This window comes from Alnus glutinosa, chromosome 4 (assembly GCF_958979055.1).
Source record: "Alnus glutinosa chromosome 4, dhAlnGlut1.1, whole genome shotgun sequence".
Classification (NCBI taxonomy): domain Eukaryota; kingdom Viridiplantae; phylum Streptophyta; class Magnoliopsida; order Fagales; family Betulaceae; genus Alnus; species Alnus glutinosa.
Genome location: NC_084889.1, coordinates 11,483,384 through 11,504,447, shown reverse-complemented (window position 1 = coordinate 11,504,447; position 21,064 = coordinate 11,483,384). Strand labels below are relative to the sequence as shown.

Genomic DNA, 21,064 nt, shown 5'->3' with positions numbered 1-21,064 from the left:
AGGGGGAGAGAGAGAGTGATCAAAAATGGGTAGCTTCCAGAGGAAGCTACCCATTTCCGATATATATATATATATACATATAGATGCACAGCAAGGCCAGGTGGCGCGCGGGAGAACTCCCGCGCAGCTGTCCTGGCCAAAGGATTGGGCACGTGTACTGAGTACACGTGTCCAATCCGGGACGTGTATTTAAATACACGTCCCCAATTGTATTTATTTTTTTAAAAAAAAATTATATATATGTATTTATATAATTTAACCACATAAAAAAAAAAAAAATACAAACCCATGCAGCCCTAAATGTATGTACCGTACATATAGCTAAACCTTACGCGCTAAAACTAAACCGTAAACTATAATTTAAAACTAAACCCTAACCCTAAAATTAAACTCTAACACTAAGTATATATACTATATTAAACCCTAAATAAAAAATAAAAACTAAAACCTAACCATAAAATTAAACTCTAACCCTAAGTGCATAGACTATATATAGCTATAAACTATAATCCTAAGGGTACGTACTGTATATAGTCATAAACCCTAACCCTAATCCTCTGTCCAAAAGTGTATATTATATATATATATATATATATATATATATATATAGTTATAAACCATAACCCTAAGTACATGTACTATATATATATAGCTATAAATGATAATCCTAAGTATATGTACTATATATATCGGAACAATCTAATTTTGAACTGCTCATGATTTAATATATATATTTAAAAGTGTATAATAATAACACATGAAAAATATATTGACATTATTATTCATAAAATGTAAAATTAATTAAATTATAACCCATAGCTTTAAGTGTATATATTATATATACCCATAAATCCTAACCCTAAGTGTATATACTATATATAGCGATAAACCCTAACCCTAAATACATGTACTATATACATAGCTATAAATCATAATCCTAAGTATATGTACTATATATATCGGAACAATCTAATTTTGAACTGCTCGTGATTTAATATATATATTAAAAGTGTACAATAATAACACTTGAAAAATATATTGACATTATTATTCATAAAATGTAAAATCAATTAAATTATAACCCATAGCTTTAAGTGTATATATTATATATACCTATACACCATAAAACCCTAACTCTAAGTGTATATACTATATATAGCGATAAACCTTAACCCTAAGTATATATACTATATATAGCTATAAACCCTAACCCTAAGTGTATATACTATATATAGTGATAAACCCTAACCCTAAGTATGTATACTATATATAGCTATAAATCATAAGTTTAAGTGTATATACTATATATATCGGAACAATCTAATTTTGAACTGCTCATGATTTAATATATATATATTTAAAAGTGTACAATAATGACACGTGAAAAATATATTGACATTATTATTCATTAAATGTAAAATCAATTAAATTATAACTCATAACCCTAAGTGTATATATTATATATACCTATAAACCCTAAAACCCAAACCCTAAGTGTATATACTATATATATCGATAAACCATAATCCTAAGTATATATACTATATATAGGTATAAACCCTAGCCCTAAGTGTATATACTATATATACTATATATAGCTATAAACCCTAACCCTAAGTGTATGTACTATATATAGCCATAAACCCTAAATGTATGTACTATATGAGGGACTAAACTATAAATATTTAATTCATTATGTAGCGCAGAACTCTTAAAATAATTGCATTTACTATATATAGCCATAAATATCAAGGTTACTGTATATAGTTTCTAAACCATTTACATGCATGCATATCTATATATATAGTATTAATTATAGGTTTTTTAACTTTGTTATGTTTAATTTTTTTTTTTTTGTTTCTAAACGTAGATGGTGTACAAAACTAAACCCTAATTTGAACTATTTGGTTTAATTAGATATATAGCACCAAATTTGTTTAATTATGCATATAGTACAATATGTAAATTAGGTTAGGGTTTACGTACTTATTAGTATACTATATATATATAAATAAGGAACCTAAAAAGTATAAATTCCAACCAAAAAATTTACATTAGCATATAGTTTTCAAACCTAATTTTATGTGTATAAGTTATGTACACCGTATTTTCAAAGATTTGTATGATTAATAAGATAATGAGTTTTTTTTTTTTTTAAAAAAAAAAAAAATTAATACAACACAGAATTGGACACGTGTAATAATACACGTGTCCAATTGGACACGCGTATGAAATACTCGTGTCCAAATGGACACGTGTATTATTACACGTGTCCAATTGGACACGCGTATTTAATACTCATGTCCAAATGGACACGTGTATTATTACACGTGTCCAATTGGACACGCGTACGTATTTAATACGTGCGTCCAATTGGAAGCGTGTATTTAGACACGCGTCCAAAATGGACACGTGTAATAATACACGTGTCCATTTGGACACGAGTATTTCATACGCGTGTCCAATTGGACATGTGTATTAAATACGCGTGTCCAATTTGACACGTGTATTTAATACACGTGTCCATTTTGGACGGCTGTACAATTAGACACGTGTCTCCAAAGACACGTGTCAAATTGGACGCGTGTCTACAGTAACGGGTACTGTAAACACGCGTCAAAATGCTTCTATTTTTGTAGTGTGTCCTAGCTAGAAGGTGTGAAAATATTGTGGTAAATCCTTCTGTTTACTGCCCAACCCCCAAGAAAAACCCCAAATAAAAATATGAAAGCATACTAGTGGTGCCTGGACCAAAATATTTAAATATGGCACTTGCAATTAGAATACTAGAATAAAGGTTTTTTTTTTTTTTTTTTTTAAATTTCTAAGTCCAAGTTGGATGCAAAATATTCATCTCTATTCGGTAATAACAAAGCAATCAGAATACGATTGAATCAAGAAAAACAAAATGAAGGGAATACCCACCATCATTCTTTCTGTGGCACATCCATAGCCATCATTGAGCTGGTTTAAGTGATGGAGATATGCGTTATTTGGGCTGTCTGTTTATGCTTTTTGCTGTTTGGTGAAGCAAATGAAGTTGAAGCCTCTCATCACCAGTATAGAAATCTTCAATCACGTTCAAGAGAGCAGCCTTACAGGACTGCTTACCACTTTCAACCTCCTAAAAATTGGATGAATGGTATGTTTGTACAACCTTTGAATTTGTTTCCCACTTCATATATATGCTTCTTTCAATTTTATTATTGAGTTGACTTTGTTCTTTGTTCTTGTAATTGGCAAATGGCTGCGGTTGAACACCCAGATCCGAATGGTATGTTTCCGCAATTTCCTTTATCTTCTGCTGAAATTTTTGAAAATTACATGGTATTCTAAAATGGTTCCATCTTAGAACAGGACCCATGTATTATAAGGGAGTTTACCATCTATTCTACCAATTCAATCCATATGGTGCGGTGTGGGGAAACATATCATGGGCTCATTCAATATCCTACGATCTTGTTGATTGGGTTCATCTTGAACCTGCCATTAACCCATCACAGCCTTTTGACATCAATGGTTGCTGGTCGGGTTCAACTACATTTCTTCCAGGGGAAAAACCTGCCATTTTGTACACCGGAGAGGACCTCAAAAACCGTCAAGTTCAAAATCTGGCAGTGCCCAAGAATGTTTCTGACCCGCTGCTAAGAGAATGGGTGAAATCTCCTCATAATCCTCTGCTCACTCCAATCGATGACATTGATCCACAGAATTTCAGAGACCCAACAACTGCTTGGCAAGGCCCCGACAGAGTATGGCGGGTCATCGTTGGGAGCAAGATAAATGGTCGGGGAATGGCAATTCTATATCGAAGCAAAGATTTTGTTGAATGGACTAGGAGTAAGAATCCGCTCCACTCATCAACAAAAACTGGCATGTGGGAATGTCCAGATTTTTACCCTGTCAGTATCAACAACAAAAATGGAGAGAAGAAATTTTCCAAGCATGTGCTCAAGGCAAGCTTCAATAGTCAGGACCACTACATATTGGGAAATTACACGCCCAGAACAGACAAATTTGAGGTTGACACCGACTTCTTGGATGAAGGTTTTGATTTCCGATATGACAATGGGAAATTTTATGCTTCCAAAACATTCTACGACAGTGCTAAGAAGAGGCAGATATTATGGGGCTGGGTGACTGAGTCTGATAGTGAATCAGATGACATTGAGAAAGGATGGTCCGGGCTTCAGGTAATCCAAGTTTACATTTTTTTTTATTCATTTCTATCACTTGATGGATTAGGGGGTTACTTTTAAGCAAGACATATCTCATGGAAACGAAAAAACTTGATGATCCATACTTTTAAGCTAGATATGTCACATCTAGAACTTTATTATTCTGTCATGCTAATCTGGCAATGAACTGACATGAGACCACAATGTTCACAAGGGTTTCAACCATAGTAAAAGTGGTTAAACACCAATCTGGGGGTGCCTGAAAATAATTCTACATATTGTCTATTACTGCCATTGAACAAACTGAATTCTTGTCATGAAGCTTTCAAACATGTAGGAAAAAGTGTTTAATTGCATGATTAAAAGCATCCTTTTGTTTTCTAGTCAATTCCTAGAAATATTCTGCTTAGCGGAACTGGACGACAATTAGTGTTGTGGCCAATCAAAGAAATAGAGAAACTACGCACCAACAATGTGAGTTTCCATGATAAGGAGCTCAAGGGTGGTTCCCTTTTCGAAGTTTCAGGAATTACAGCTTCACAGGTAACTCTAACTTCATCCTAATCATTGACTGTACTTAGGCTTATATACATAAGTTATATAATATACTTCCATGTTCTTTCTTCTTCTATTTCCATGGAAGGCCGATGTGGAAATTTCATTTGATCTGCCCAATCTGGATGAAGCTGAGTCTATAGACCCGAGTTGGGTTGATCCCCAACTGCTCTGTAGTCAAAAGGGAGCATCTGTTAGAGGCACAGTAGGGCCATTTGGTTTGCTGGTTCTGGCTTCTAAGGACTTAACAGAGCAAACTGCAGTCTTCTTTCGTATATTTAGAAGGCATGACAATTATGTTGTGCTCATGTGTAGCGATCAAAGCAGGTTGAAAAAATATCCTTTCGAATCTTTCTGAATTACTTTGAACTCCTAGCTGGATATGAAAGCAACAACTTCTTCAGGTCTTCGTTGAGGGAAGGGCTTGACAAGCCCATCTATGGAGCATTTGTGTCTATGGATCATCTTGACAGGAAAATATCATTAAGAAGCTTGGTATGTAGCTTAATTATTAGCTTAATTATTAGTTTAATCATACTTCAACTCGGTGGATTATACTCTATGACATCTCTGGTTTTATCTTTGTGCAGATAGACCATTCAATTATTGAGAGTTTTGGTGGGGATGGGAGGACTTGCATCACTGCTAGAGTTTATCCAAAATTGGCGATTCATAGAGAAGGCCACCTATATGTATTCAACAATGGAACCTCGAGTGTCAGAACTTCGAGCCTGAATGCTTGGAGCATGAAGAGAGCTCAAATTTTTCCCATGCAAAAGAGACGAAAGCAACAAATCAATTACAAGTAAACGTTAAGGATTGAGATCTGAAACATGATAGTTATAAACAGCTCAACATTTCTTTTTCTTTTTTTTTTTTCTTCTTGATTGGTCAGCTTCTCTCATATGCTACATTAGCTTGTCAAGCTTAGCTCCATGGTTCAACTCCTAGTTTGGGTTTTGGCTATTCCAAAGCCAATGGTACCAGAGCATTGAAGCCTTGTTCTTTCTAAAAATTGAGGCCTGAGTCAAAAAGAGCATTTTTAAATTTTAAAACATTAATATAATAAATTTTTATACTTTTATATTAAATATTAATTTCAAAATAATTCTTTTCTTTTATGTTCAAGTTTTGTTAATATATTATTATCAATAGATAATATGATTAATCTTTTTTATTTTTCTAGTAAGATAAACGATTGTAAGTAGGATTTAATTAGTTGTATACTAAAATCAACAACTTGTGACCGAAACTCGTAACAACGACCAACTAAAATCAACTTCTGATTATAAGTATAACATATAATCCATTAAGGGGTAATTACCTTTTCCCCCCATGAACTACCGGCCTGTGTCATTTTGCCCCCACGAACTACTACTTCGACCAAAAGAGAGCATCAAACTACCATTTTTACACACTTTGCCCATTTCCGTCAGGAATCCCGTTAACTTGAATGGAATATGCCATTTTTTACCGTTTATTTTGATTTAAAGACCAAAATGCCCCATACAGTAATTAATAAAAAATATTAAAATTAATATATTTGAAAAAAAAAAAAACTGAAGAAAAAGGGATGGCGGCAGCCACCCCTGAGGTGGCCGGGTGGCTCACGGCCCACCCCGTCCTAAGGGGTGGCTCGCAGGCAACCTAGCCACCTCAGGGGGTGGCGGCCTTTTCCTTCATTTTTTTTTTTTTTAAAGATGAGGGTATTTAGGTCATTTTTAAAATTGAGTTAGGGCATTTAAGTATTTGCATGAATTAAACTGACGGAAGGGGATAAAGTGTGTAAAAATGGTAGTTTGATGCTCTCTTTTGGTCGAAGTGGTAGTTCGTGGGGGCAAAATGACACAGACCGGTAATTCATGGGAGGAAAAGGTAATTACCCCTACAAAAATAAAGAACGATTGAACCAAAAAACAAAACATTAGAAGCGGTGAAGGAAAATAAAAGAAAAATAAAATAAAATAAAATGCAAGTTGTGCTTTAGTTTCGAATTTTTCTAAACCCCCCTAGCATGTCAAATGGTTTCCTCTTATTTTATTTTTCTTGAGACCCTTTACCTTTTTCTTTTGACAAATCTAATATAAAAACCTTTTTTTTTTTTTTTTTTAAAGTCCTTTATAAATTAAGGACCTTAGACGGTGGCCTAATTAGCTTAACCATGAAATCTGCCTCAAAAACCGACGACGTCGAACTTCGGGTGCGTTTGGCAACAAACTTTTCCCTTCCAAAAAAAAATAATAAAAAAAATATGTCAACCTACACGTAAACGTCATTTACATGAAGTCCAAAATGTTGCTGCAACCCCTAATTTGCTCCACCTCCATGGTTACACCCTTTGGTCAAACCCATGCTTGAGTCCCAATCAACAAGATTGTGATGGCCACATTTTCAAAAGGAAACGAATACAAGAAAGGAAATTTTAAAAAGCATTTTGGTCCTTTTCAACTTCTTGGTACGGCACGTAACAAAGACATGTGCCGATGGTGATCGGTCTGTTTGAGATTGTGTTAGAAAATAAAAAAATTTATTTTCAAGCTTTTTCTAAAAGAAAAAAATAATTAAAGAAGTATTTATTGAATTTATTCTACTAAACAGATTTATTTCTACTTTGCACAATTTTTAAAATACTTTTTAAACTCCTTAATATTCAAACAAGATTTAAATTAGTGGATTATTGAGAGCATGACTTTGGACATGGAAGGTGTAACCAGGCCGGGTGATATCGTTTGGGAGAGATTTATATTAATACATAAAAGCATTTCTCTCTAGATAAAGTGCGGCACATATGCGTGCGTGCGTGCCTTTTAAACAATTCTCAATCACGCGTGAGTCTTGACTCTTCAATTATAAAAGTCGACCGGATTAAATTATAAAAGATAATTGCTTTTTAATAGATTCCTATATAATTGAGATTCTCAATGAATATAACACTAAAACGGAAAAATTAAACTTATCATTCATGATTTTTAATTATACCCCAAAACTTTAAAAATTGTTAATTTAGTGTATCTATCTTTCAATTTTTTTATTCAATTTCACTCGTCCATTAAGATTCTCTGTTAAATTCTAATTAAAGGGTGGCAAAATTCATAAAACACTCCTCATTTTCTTGGAATTTTTTTTTTTTTTTGCAAAGATTTAAGCGTTCATTCACGGTGTCAAACTTCATAAAATACCCCTCCCATTTTTTAGGAAAAAAATGCAAGAATTTATGAATTGGTCAGGATTTAACATAATTAAATTAAAAAAAAAATATATATATATTCATGCCTAAATCTTTGAATTTTTTTTTTTTTTTTTAAAAAAAAATAAATATTTTGAAAATTTTGACAAGATTTAACTAAAAATTCTAATGGAGGGATAAAATTGAAAAATAAAATAAAATATGGATATACTAAATTGACACTTTTTAAAGTTTAAGGGTATCATTACAAGAATAATGAAAGATCGTAGGTGGTAAGTGAAGTTTTTCCTAATAAAAATTAATCATCAAATTTTTATTTTTTTTCACAAGCCTTTGCTGATTCAAAAGTTGAATTGCCGTAACATTCTAATTATGTAACAGTCGTATGACAGACTTAACAGTCTAGTAAACAATATTTTTCTTTTTCAAAATAAAAATAATAAGAAAAAAGAGAAAATAAATATTAGAGAGCAAAAATAAAAATAAAAATAAAAAACATAACCGGAAGATCAGATATATAAAGAGCTTGAGCACAAAGGTTCGTCGACAACATACTTTATATATCAGGAAATGAAGCGCGTATTCCGTTGGTCTCCCATGGAGCAGAGACCGAATATTTCAAGGTTCGTCACAGGCAGAGATAGAGAACAAGTGTATGATATCGGAATCTCCATTTAGTCATTAAGCAAAAACTTGCTTATTAATACCGAAATTATATGAACTGTTAAACGGGCTTTCTTGAATCTTTAACCGCCAACTAATTTTTTTTTTTTTTTAGATGAATAAAAGTTGAAAACCACCAACTACTTTCCCACCATTTCTAGGGAGAAAGAAACACGGTTTCAGAGATAGTATGAGAGGGTTTTAGGGAGGAAGGGAGAGAGAGAGAGAGGGGATTTAGAAGAATGAGTAAAGAAGATGATGATGACCCAGAAAAGAGGAAGTCGAAATCAGGGCCGTACGACTGGTTGACGAACTTTCACCGCGATCTGATGGCGGGCGCCGTGTTGGGCGGGGTGGTGCACACGATTGTCGCCCCAATAGAGCGATCGAAGCTCATCTTGCAGACTCAAGAGAGCAACCTGGCGATTGTTGGAGGCAGTGGGGGTAGGAGGAGGTTCAAGGGAATGCTCGATTGCATCGTCCGTACGGTCCGAGACGAAGGCATTCTCTCTCTTTGGAGAGGCAATGGGAGCAGCGTTATTCGCTATTACCCTTCTGTCGCTCTCAATTTCTCACTCAAGGTATTTATTGTTAAATCCCTTTTCCCGCTTTGAATAGTTGAAAAGAAAAGAAAAGAAGGTATTTATTTATTTTTATTTTTATTTTTATTTTTTTTTTAAAAAAATCCCTATTTTATGTTTCTCTTTTTCGTTGATTTCATTTGTTTTTTTGGCATTTGAATCTGTGAGTTTCTGTTGTGTATGAACTTAATGAATGGAAGTTGATTTGGTTGGTTTTGATGGGTTTCCCAGCTCATAGATATTGGAGTTTCCGGCAATGGTTGAAGCGACGTTGATCGTTTTTTGCATATAACATGAACGATGAAATGCTTCAATGTAGAAGTGGGTTAGGTTACTACGTAAACCTTGAATTGGTACCATATTATAAATTTTAGGTGATGTGGTGTTGTTTACTGGCCTTGGTAGGTGAGGTAGTGTTATCTGCGTATGGCTTGGCCTGGTTTAGACCAATTTTATACAAAAATTATTGGTAGAGTGCTTCCAATTGAATGTTATCTGACTTTTTAGTGAAAGATGATAGCAACTGTTCCGAATAAACTCTTATATATGGTTTGCCTTCCTGTCCAGTACTCAAACAGTCCCTTGAAGTATACTGAACAAAATAATAATAAATTGGAACCCCATAGGACTTTTCAGTTCTGGAAATGAACCCTGAAAAATTCCTTTTAAAATATTTAAAAGAAAAGTAGAACCCCTATCACATTCACCTGGCATTAATATCTTGGATATGCCTTTACTGATATATCAAGAGAAAAAGAAATAAGAGGAACCATAATAACATATGTACCTTGCACTGATATCCCAAGATGGTCTTTAGACCTGCCAACTCATGTGAAATGGGATTTAAATGAGCTTTTGTGCTGCTCCTGGTGTAGACATTGGATTCACTTTAAGGGATTTGTTGGGAGGTAGATAAGGTATTACAACAAATTCAATTAAGGAAGGTATTGGAAGCAGGGCAGATTCAAATTTATAACTTGTGCGCTTAAAACCTCCATTTCGACAAAGTAACATCCTCCCCAGGCTAGCTTACTGAGAGGGAGTACATGTGGGTTAGAGTTATCCAATATTGGGGAAGAATAATATGTGAGAGCTGTTAACGATTTCTGTCCAATAACCGTACAACATAAATGTCCAACTCTCTGGCATTAGTACATTTACTCAAGGACTTTTCATTGCTGTATAGGATTCATTCTCCATATTGCCCATAATTTCTTTGAACTTCTTTTTTTCTGTGCGAGAGTCTAAACTGTATTATGTCTTATGGATGATTTGCTTGTCCAATGATTAATCTTTTATAAAAGCGAGAGCTGCTGTCTTAGAAAGGACTGGGTATGTCCAATGAACGGTGTTTAATTGCTTTTTTCAATATAATAGCTGTCTATCTCCAACCAGACTCTCTCCCCTTTTTAAATGTTTTATTCATCTTGCATAGATCCCACAAGCACCACTCCCTACTTCGTCCTCTCTTGAGTATTGTATTTTTTTGATTTTTGGTCTTCTCTCTCAATATTTTACTTATCTCCGGATTGCACATCCATCATCTCTCATGCCTTTTTTCACTTCATATTGTTAAGATTCTTCCTATCTTGTTCTTTAGTGAGCATCACCTTTGTATTTCTTTATCTATATCCACTGAGACCCTAGGGATAATTCCGTGAGAAATATAAATCCCAATCAACATCTGAAATTGTGATTTTCTTCTTGGTTGGAAAAATTAAAAGGAATTACATTTTACCCTCATGTGGTTTGGTTAGAGTTTGAATTGCCAATCTATGAGTTAAAAATCCACATGAGATCTACGTGTATTTGTTTGTTATCCCTGAGTTTAATGGATTCAAATTGTAATGAGGTTACCTGTATTTTTGGGACTTTCTTTTCTGGGCAAGTGTACATGTGACTAAGTATATTTGTTTGTTATTCCTGAGTTTAATGGATTCATATTGTAATGAGGTTACCTGTATTTTTGGGACTTTCTTTTCTAGACAAGTGTACATGTGAATTTTAATGATTTGGAGCTGAAAATTATAAATGATGTGACCTCAGGTGCGTAAAATGCAACTTTTTAAACCACTAGTTGGCAACTTGAATTTGACCTCAACAACGAGTTAAATTGATCATGTACTACAAATTTTACCCCCTTTGCCTAATGATCTTCCATAATGCCGGTTCTAATATCTCCATAAAACCAAAAACTATAAAAACCTAAATTAACTCCACACTGGTGAAAACCACAAAGTTAAAGAATAAATTGTCCATCCTTCTAGCCATGGGTCTTTTCCTTTCTCATTTCTTCCTAAAAATCCCTCTAACGTACTCTCTAGTATATTTCTTTTTTTTCAAACTCCTCTGACTCCTTGGTATGTGCTTTTGGTCTCCCTTCATTCGGTTGGCAATTTTTTCTTAGTGATTTTATGTAAATATTCTTCAGAAGAATATGATCTTTCCAAGAATTTCGTATTCTAGTGTTATATTATTTGTATGTCAATTAAGCTAATGTTTAGTGATAAATTATAAGTATTAATCTTATGAGTGGGAGTAGTAAAAATTTTTGGGAGCACTGAGAGAAGATGGGTACACTAATTGAAGCCCATGGTAAAGGATATTTGAAAGGAGTTTGATAAGAATACTTTTTCATTTTTTTTAATAATTAATCAAAATATCATTAAAAGCGTTAAGCGCCCCCAGGTATACAGAAAGTATGCAAGAGAAATCACCTAGCTAAAAAAAGAAGGAAAAAAAAAAATGGAAATCATGATAACTAAGCACTAAAGAGAAACAAAAGCAGATTTCCAAAGATACAGTGTATTGAAAATGTCCAAAGATACAAAGTATTGAAGAAGAAAAAACATTAAGCTCTTCCAATGTCCTCGCACGGTCTTCAACTTTTGTCATTCCTTTCCTTTCCTAAACACCACAAAAGGTATGAAGGCACCATCTTTCACACAGCAGCACTTCGAGTGCTGCCGGCAGTCCACCACTCGTCTAGACATAATCCAAGACAACCCAAAAAAAAATAAAAAATCATGAGGCACTAACAACCTCGCTATGGAGAAGAAGAGTTCACAAACTCCCCTCTCCTTTTACACATACAACACCTATAGACCACAATGACATGTCGCTTTCTAAGGTTATCTAAGGTAAAGATCTTTCCTAGGGCTGCCGACCAAACAGAAAATGTCGCCCTCAAATGAACTTTAGTTCACCAAAGACTCTTCCAAGGGAAAAGAAGTCATCATTACAAATCAGGACATTGTAGAAGGATCTAACAATGAACAACCCTCTTTTGGAGGGGGCCCACCAAAGCTTGTCTTCGCCATTTCACTCTAACTGAATACAATACCTTGAAAAGCAAAGCAAAAGCATCCACTTCCCGATCGTTAGATGCTCTAGCAAAGCTTAAATTCCACTGATTGGAGCCCCCTGAGTTCTCCAAGTGTGCCGCTATGGAAGCATTTTTCGCACAAGCAATACCATGTAAATCTAGGAATGCTTCTTTTAGAGCCATATCCCCACACCATAGGTCATGCCAGAATCTAAACTTAAAGCCAACTTCCCCCAATCCCTCCTAATAGTCTTCCATAACCCCGTCCCATACGCCCCATGAGGTTCATTAGAACTTCACCCATCCCATGAACTGCCATATTTAGAGTCCACCACAACTCTCCACCATGCCTCACTCTCATGCACATAGCACTAAAGCCATTTTCAGAAGAGAAATATGATTGAACATCAACAAATTCCAAACCCCCAACTCTCCCATTGAGATCGGAGAACAAACCTTGGACCATCTTATCAGGTGATATTTTAATTCTTCGCCTAGCCCACCCCATAAAAAATCCCATTGAAGTTTCTGAATACGGGTTGCAACACCCAGAAGGAAAAGGAAAAAATACATGAAGTACATAGGCAAATTGGAGTGTGCGCTTTTAATAAGGGTAAGCTTACCACCTTTAGACAAATACACCATTTTCCAACTAGTCAACTGACGCTTTACTTTTTCAATAACACCGTCCCAAATAGGCTTGGCCTTATAGGAGGCCCCCAACAAAAGTCCAAGATACTTCAAAAGCAAAAAAGCAATCTCACATCCTAGAATACCAGCCAACACATCCACATTATCAACATTACCCACAAGAGCAAATTCTGACTTAGCCAAATTGATCTTCAAGCCCAACACAACTTCAAAACATAAGAATAAGCACCACAAATGACGCAATTGATCTGGGTCTGCCTCACAGAAAATCAAAGTATCATCAACAAATAGAAGGTGAGAGATATCAATCCCATTAATATTCCTTGTCCCTATAGAGAAGCCAGACAACAAAGTCTTATTCACTGCAGTAGAAATCATCCTACGCAAAGCTTCCATCACAATGACAAACAGCAGAGAAGACAGATGGTCTCATTGCCTCAAGCCACAAGAGCTACTAAAAAAACGGTGGGAGTGTCGTTTACCAAAACTGAGAAACATACCGAAGAGGGAGGTCCATCAAGCTCTGATAAAGAATGAAGTCAGGAAAAAACCACCATAGTTGGGCATAATCAAATTTCTCCCAATCTCTCATTGAGGAACCAAGTGACATTAAAATCACCCCCAATGCACCGAGGAAAGTTCCACCAACTGAGCATACCAGCTAGCTCATCCCAAAGAACCCTTCTATCCCATGAGAATTAGGGCCATAAACACCCGTAAAAGTCCAAGTGAAGTGATCTTTAACGTTTCTAAAAGTAACAGCTAGGGTGAACTCCTCCACACACTCATCAATTTTCTCTATCACCCTCCTATCCCACATAATCGAAACACCACCTGAAGCCCCTCTAGAGTCCAGACAACACCAATCCACATGATGACACTCCCACAAACTGCGCACAACCCTACAAGACATGACCTCCAGCCTAGTTGAAATCAAACAATATCAACTTTCCACTCTCTGAGTAGGTTCCTCAACCTCGGGCATTTATCCCCCTCATGTTCCAAGATAGTAGTTTAGGCTTCATAAAAAACTGAGATACCCCTCTCCTTTCCTTTTCCAAGGCATGCACTCTCACTTTTAGAATCGTAATTAATGGAGCATTCCTGCCATGAACTGATTAATTCCCTGAGCCATTGCCGCCACCGGCATGATCTGAAGCCACTGCTTGGTCTACTGGTGTAGGGGCGACGTCAAAGGACACCCCTCGAGCCACTGCCGACAGAGTATGGGGTTCATCGGCTGAGGCCGTAGGAGCTCCGGGCTGACCTGTACCATAGCCCTTACCCGCGTCCAAGCCCAAAACAAAAGACCCACAGCATAGTCATTGTGTGATCCAAAATGAAATCCGGGCTGACCCGCACCCGAAGTTCTTTTCCACTTATGTGTTATTTTCTACTTGGGCTTGAAGTAATATTTAGCCTGAATAACCCCAGAGCCCATCGAGGGCTTTCCTTTAGGATCTTGAATAGAGTGGGCCGTTGGAGGCGAGCCTAATAGGCTTACAAGGGCCTTAGAAGGAAAACCCAAGCCCAAACTCAACTCAATCCATTTTAAACACTGCTTTGTGTCTTTTTAGGCTCACCAACGTCTCTCTAAAGGAGCAGAGATCGAGAATAACACCCTGAAGTCCTCTGCTCGAGCTGACACTACTAGCTGAAAATTTAGGATCTTCAACCTTCCCAGACGCAGACCCAGAGGAAGACGTCCCTGCCAAGCTGCCACACTATCCCATTGGTGCCTGCACTTCAAAATTACCAGATGAGCCCTTCAACGACGAGGGAAAAGCTCGAAACTTCCTCAGTCCCATAACAGCCTCCACGTATGACGAATTCCCCCCCAACTCCAATGGAGGTCTCTGTGTCATCTTCATCTGACCTGCGTCTGGCGCCAAAGGACTGTTGGAGTGACACCCAGCTGACCTACCACCATGTCGTGATTGGAAGAACTGCAAAACTACTTGTAGCTCCGTGGCGAAGGGCTTCCAGCCCCTGCCATGTCTCCCTGCCAGCACGAAGATGAGGCCCCTCTGTCTACCTCCCCCAAACTCCGTCACCACCAAGAACCGCCCATGCTTATTGGAGCATCACTGGGCGAGGAGAGTTTGGAAACCAACTCTGGAGCGTCTCCAAAACTCCTTCCTCCCCTCCTCTAGAACCACCACCTCAGTGGTGGCTAACAACCAAGAGACGTTGACAGTGCCCAAGCATAAGGATCGGGCAGGACCCCTGCTCCTCTCAAAAACCCTACGCAGTGGAGACCTACCCTCCACTACCAACTCAAACAGTTTAGACTCCATACGACACCCTCTTATCAGCCCCAATCAAGAAAAGAACTACTGGCACACACTAGCATGCACCGACGAGAGAGAGCTCGTTAAAGTTAGCTTTGTGTCTTATACTGACAAATTCATAACCTTCTACTGACCATAGTTTTGGAGAAAAAGAAAGAAAATGCGGGAAATCATGAGAAGAAATAGGCTAAGTACAAAAAAAAAAGGAATGGCAAAAATAAATTATAGGGTGTCGTATCCTTTCATTTTCTTAGAGAGGTTATGGAGGGTAGTCTCAAAGAGTTGGGGAAAGTTACCTTGCAATCATTTGGGGTGCGTGGAAACAAAAGGCTTTAGTGAATCAAAGTTATGGAATTATTTGTGAAGAATATACAGAATTGTGTTTTTTGAATATTGTGCGATTTAGTGGTCTTGTCTGTTTTAGTTGAGAAGCAGACATATATAGGATATAGCAGAGAATTTGTACTGTTATTGGTCTAAATTCTGATAATCTCATGTCAAGGAGATTACATATATAAGATTTAGGTAGAGCATTCGTTGGGCAACTGCTTTATATTTTGATCATCTAGTGTTCAGGAGATCAATTGCAAGCCTGTAATAGTATAAATTGTGGGTCACGGTAAATGATAGGGAACGAAGAAACCATCAAATTGCTATTAATGGATTGTCAAGTCAAGTTAATGTGAGATCCACTTTCTAACTTGATTCTATATGGTACCGTAAAAATCAGTTTATACAAGTGAAAGTTTAGCTAACGCAGGAATTTGGAATACAGAAGCTTACTGATTATCTGGAGTGAAATTGTAGATCTATTTGAAGTGATGGCAGGATCTAATGAGAAATCAATATAACAGTAATTTTGATTGTGGTATGAGGGCCAAATCGACAGAGGGACAACTTAGTATTTTTATAACAAAAATAAAAATAAAAATTATATGGCCCTAGATAGAGCAATGTTGTAGAAAACAAATGTGTAGGTACTGAATACTCGGAGGAAAAATTTATTTAATGAAAATTAATATCTGATGGTAGAACTGTATTAGGAGAAAATTTCAGAAAAGGCATATGCAGGTGTTCAAGGAAAGGGGACTAAGAAAATTTGTGCTGCATAAAGAAATGCATGTGTGTAATATGAACAAAGTAAAAAAGGAAACACAATTGTTCTCGCAATGGATATATTTCCAGATGTTACGAAGTAATTTAGGAGTTATTAGCTATATCTTTGATTTCATGAATCATTATCCTTTACGAACTAATTAGCATCATGTAAAGATTTTCCTGTGAAGTTTTGCTTCGTATCAAGGGAGAAAGAGGTGACTTATTAGTCAAGTGGAAGCCGAGGATAGGGGTCAAGAATGAATTTGAGTTGTTTAAAAGAGATACATTTCTAGAAAATGATAGAAAGAAAATAGATTTTTTTTTAATATCGATATATAATACCTGATGGACTAAAGGTCTATGAAGTTCTGTAAGCTATTCTTAGTCACACAATGGCATATAAAGAAAACGTTACGCTGTTGAGAACAAACTATGAAGGTAAAGAAATGCCAAGGTGTTTCTTTACATAGTTTGTAAAGAAATGCCAAAGTGTTTCTTATCAAAGTAATCAGTTAGATCAAATAAAAGTTATGTGATTAGCCACACATTGAGTGGTTATAAGAGTCTGAAATAAGGTTTGATTTGAATGTCCAAGAATTTCCTGTGAAAATCATAAAACCTGGACCATTCTAGATGCACTAAAGAAGATGGTAAGAGAGATTGTGATGGACAAATAAGGTTTTCAATTTTCTAGTTTGTGAGCTAGAAGTTAGAAGCTCTCGGTAGGTTATGTTTGGTAAAATTTTCCAAAACACTTTTGGGTTTTCAAATACTGAAACACTTTTTAAACTTTTTTTTTTTTTGATAAATAAGAAAAGTTCTATTAAAAATGGAAAGGCACCCCTAAGTACATCTAAACAAGTTTTCAGATGTGGCCCTTAGAGAAAACTATTTTCAGTTTTCCTTTTTGAAAATACTTTTCACCAAAATATTTTTGTTATTTATTTTCTTGAAAATATATTTGGTAACAGATCTGAAAACTGATTTTAAAAATAAAAAAATAGGAACCAATGTTAGATATTTGTGGTTTTAACGTGCAAAGATGGGTTGAACCACTGAAGCACTCTGGGGGTGGTCAAACCACTCCTAAAGATGGCCTAAAGGGTGGCTTGGCTTGAGAGGCTGGCCGAGCCACCCTTAAAGGCCTCTTCGCTTAAAGTTATTTTCTGAGGTAGCCGAACCATCCCTTCGTTTTTTTCTCTTTTCTTTTCTTTTTTTTTTTTTTTTTTTTTATTTAAAGGTAGAATTATACAATCGTAGGGGTTCCGTCAGAAAAATAGATGAAATTTTTTATGAAATGATCAATTTTGTACCGGAGTACACCACGATGGTCCTTAATTTTTGTATCCTAGGGATTGATTTGAAATAAGTTGAAACCCTAGAATGAATTTAGTAATTTAGCCTAAATTAAAATTTGAAAGCTGTGGAAGATGAAATTTCCATGAGAAGTATGTCAATATTAGTATGTTCTTCCTCTGTGATCTGTAACTTACATTACTCACATGCAAAGCCATTAAGCCACAAGGAAAATTGATATAAGTATCTCGACATAGTAAAGCAAATACATACCCAATTATTTCTGTACATGATATGAGCAAGCTTATGAAACACATATCTAAGACTATAAATTATACTGCAAAAACCAGTTTGGCATCAGCAGAGGTAGAAGTTGTTGTTGTTGTTATATTGGATGGTTGATGGAGAACATCCTAGCAGTAGAGGAAGATTTCCAGTGATCATTTATTTTCAAGTTATGATGATTTCTGGGTCTTAACTTCTTTTTCTTTTCCTTTTCCTTTTTTGCCCTCTCACAGGATCTCTATAGAAGCATGTTAAGAAGTGGAAACTCTGGATGTAGTCATTTTCTATCTGGTCCATCTGCCAATTTTATCGCTGGGTCTGCAGCCGGTTGTACAACATTGATCTTAATATATCCTCTTGATATTGCACACACCCGTCTCGCTGCTGATATTGGGAAAAGTGAAGTTCGTCAATTTCGAGGCATCTACCATTTCTTGACTACCATACGCAAAAAAGATGGGATTCGGGGGGTTTACAGAGGGCTTCCTGCCTCTCTACATGGGATGGTTGTTCACCGCGGCCTTTATTTTGGAGGCTTTGATACGATAAAAGAGATGCTCTCAGAAGAATCAAAGCCCGAGTTGCCATTGTGGAAGCGATGGGTGGTGGCTCAAGCGGTCACAACATCTGCCGGGTTGTTGTCATATCCATTGGATACCGTACGGAGGCGGATGATGATGCAATCCGGCTTGGAACGGCCTATGTACAATAGCACACTGGACTGCTGGAGGAAGATTTATAGGACAGAGGGGTTGGCTTCATTTTATCGCGGGGCTCTTTCAAATATGTTAAGGAGTACTGGTGCTGCTGCCATCTTGGTCTTATATGACGAGGTGAAGAAGTTCATGAACTGGGGGAGATTGTAGCAGGAAACCATGCATTTTGGTCGGTCATTTCATCTTTAACACAAGGTTTAAAGTAGGTTAGAATGATGAAGCAAAATGCGATTTACAAGCGGAAAATTTTGTAAGGCGCAAATGATAGCATTACACACTTCATTGGCCACTTCGCTTTTTGAGGCTCTGGCAATTGACACCTTGATTTTTTGTTTAAAAAAAATAATGCTTTTTAGAATGTGTTCTTTTACTTTTTTTTTTTTTTTTTTTTTTTTTTTTTTTTTTTTGGTTGTTGTGATGTGACATAATTGCATGTCCAAATAATTTTGAGTGTTTTGTGTGTTGAGTTGTTTTTTAATGCTTTTTTTTTTTTTAATTTTTTTGCTAAAAGGTAAAAAGTAATCTTAAAAAGCAATAGCAAAGGAGCTTAAGAATGTCGGTAATTTTATGTGGAAGTTGCACTTCATTGTCTACTTTATTTGTCATTTGCCTTTTTAAAATTTCTTTAATTATTAATTAGGAATGGGGTAAAGGGGGATCTCATAGAGGATATACGGAAGCATGCAAAAGCAGCAAACCCCAAACATCAAACAGAGATCTAGAGAGAGAGAGTTTTGATCCTCTTTTTTAAAAAAATAAAAAAAAAAACCCTGGATTTTAAAACTTTTCAATAATAATTTCGGGTTTTAATAATTATTTGAGTCAAATCACTTCATAAATTTTTGTAAATTTCCTAACGGAAGGCTATGTGAAATGTGAACTATTACGTTAAAAGATTTTGTTTTTGAAAAATAAAAAATAAAAATCTAAGGAGGTGGTGGATCGGATCATCCCAAAGTCCCAAAGTTTTCTTTTTTGTGTGTTTTTTTAATGATTTTTTTAAGGGTGTAATTAACATTTCATATAGCTTCTGTTAAGAAATTGGCAAATTAAAACCTTTTTTTTTTTTTTTTTAAAGTTAAAGATCCCTTTCAATAGATTGGAACGAGACCAAATCTGTCTAATGTCCAGGATTACAAAGAATCCATAATAAACTAAGTCAGAGGCACAGGGTTAAAGTGTCCTCCACCCAGGCAAGGTCAAACTTAGACCACCATAACATACCACAACTACTACAAAATAACCTAGCCAACAGAAGATGTCTCCACGTATACATAAGTCTCTACAAGATCGAGGAGGGGTCATACATTCTGTGCTATACACTAGCTTTTACTGACCATGTTTTGATCTTAAAAAATAACGCAGACTGCCAAAGTAGACTATTACAATAGACAAAAACAAATAAACAGAACAGCTTTAACTTCATTGGCTGGCGAAAACCAAGGAAGGGGCCAAAAATCATTCCCCCACATCCCCGTATTTCTCGGCGTTTTCGGAGCACCCATTATAGACCCATTACCAGATATGTCGGGCGGTTTTAGCACCTCATTGTGCAAAAGAGTAGTTACCGAAGGAAGAAACCGCTTGTTAACCAAACCACCGGCCCATCAGAATGCCGTTGCCGTCGTCGCTACAAGATCCTTGGAATTCCTGCAAACCCGGAGATCACCCAAGCTAGCCGCCTGATCCCTTGGAAACCTCGCTCATCTGGGTTCGGTGTGGGTGAACTCAGCAACCATGGAGAGGACTTGGACAGCCACATCATATAATACCTGCAGATCCAAAAAACCCAAGCATAACAGCCAGGAAACTCACGAATCAAAGCATGAGGAATTGATGAAACACTCACTCTGATTCTACAACCACAACCTCTGATTCACCGATCGGCTCTGATACAACATCGGATTTCACAAATTCAACATCTGATTTCACCGAACATGAAGAAAAACCTCAGACAAAACATTAAAACAACTTCTCCATCCCAAATCACGATGAGAAAAAAACTACATCCTCGGAGGTGCCCACGACGCCCGAAGAGAGGAAAACTAATTTACTGAAAGCAAAAACACACAGCACCATGGGAGGAGGAAAGCAAAATTCTCTGCAACAAACCACGCTTTTCCCCTTCGCTCTTTTCTCTAGAAAATAACTGCTACAGAGAAGTTTTTTATTTTGCTAGATGTTTTTTAGTCATGCAAATTAAAACTATTAAGGGATTGATCTGATTGAAAAATGACA

At 36.3% G+C, this 21,064-nt stretch overlaps 2 protein-coding genes and 1 long non-coding RNA gene across 4 annotated transcripts; 2 read left to right on the top strand and 1 right to left on the bottom strand.

The window, feature by feature from the left end:
• Positions 1 to 2,864: 2,864 nt before the first annotated feature.
• On the top strand, positions 2,865 to 5,646 carry LOC133866953 (beta-fructofuranosidase, insoluble isoenzyme CWINV1-like). The gene is made up of 6 exons (XM_062303618.1): positions 2,865 to 3,142; positions 3,266 to 4,193; positions 4,563 to 4,721; positions 4,822 to 5,060; positions 5,138 to 5,228; positions 5,324 to 5,646. Exons 2-6 carry the CDS (start codon positions 3,363 to 3,365, stop codon positions 5,540 to 5,542), a joined length of 1,539 nt encoding a protein of 512 aa, XP_062159602.1. The 5' UTR covers positions 2,865 to 3,142; positions 3,266 to 3,362; the 3' UTR covers positions 5,543 to 5,646.
• Positions 5,647 to 8,464: 2,818 nt separating this feature from the next.
• Positions 8,465 to 19,190, top strand: LOC133867260 (probable ADP,ATP carrier protein At5g56450). 2 transcript variants are annotated; one of them, XM_062303980.1, is made up of 3 exons: positions 8,465 to 8,573; positions 8,699 to 9,164; positions 18,344 to 19,190. In XM_062303980.1, the coding sequence occupies exons 2-3, from the start codon at positions 8,826 to 8,828 to the stop codon at positions 18,974 to 18,976; spliced, it is 972 nt and encodes a 323-aa protein (XP_062159964.1). In that variant the 5' UTR covers positions 8,465 to 8,573; positions 8,699 to 8,825; the 3' UTR covers positions 18,977 to 19,190. The 2 variants fall into 2 exon arrangements, with proteins under 2 accessions (XP_062159964.1, XP_062159965.1); XM_062303981.1 differs by having other exon boundaries at positions 8,501 to 8,543.
• Positions 19,191 to 19,933: 743 nt separating this feature from the next.
• On the bottom strand, positions 19,934 to 21,064 carry LOC133866658 (uncharacterized). The gene is made up of 2 exons (XR_009899904.1): positions 20,676 to 21,064; positions 19,934 to 20,598 (listed from the first exon to the last, which is right to left on the bottom strand). It is a non-coding gene; the product is annotated as an uncharacterized LOC133866658 (long non-coding RNA).

Bases quoted from the DNA above. Each gene is read 5' to 3' on its own strand.
- LOC133866953 (XM_062303618.1), top strand. From the start codon at position 3,363: ATGTATTATAAGGGAGTTTACCATCTATTCTACCAATTCAATCCATAT. The intron at 5,061-5,137 runs GTTGAAAAAATA...CAACTTCTTCAG, and splicing joins ATGTGTAGCGATCAAAGCAG to GTCTTCGTTGAGGGAAGGGC. The intron at 5,229-5,323 runs GTATGTAGCTTA...ATCTTTGTGCAG, and splicing joins AAATATCATTAAGAAGCTTG to ATAGACCATTCAATTATTGA.
- LOC133867260 (XM_062303980.1), top strand. From the start codon at position 8,826: ATGAGTAAAGAAGATGATGATGACCCAGAAAAGAGGAAGTCGAAATCA. The intron at 9,165-18,343 runs GTATTTATTGTT...GCCCTCTCACAG, and splicing joins CTCTCAATTTCTCACTCAAG to GATCTCTATAGAAGCATGTT.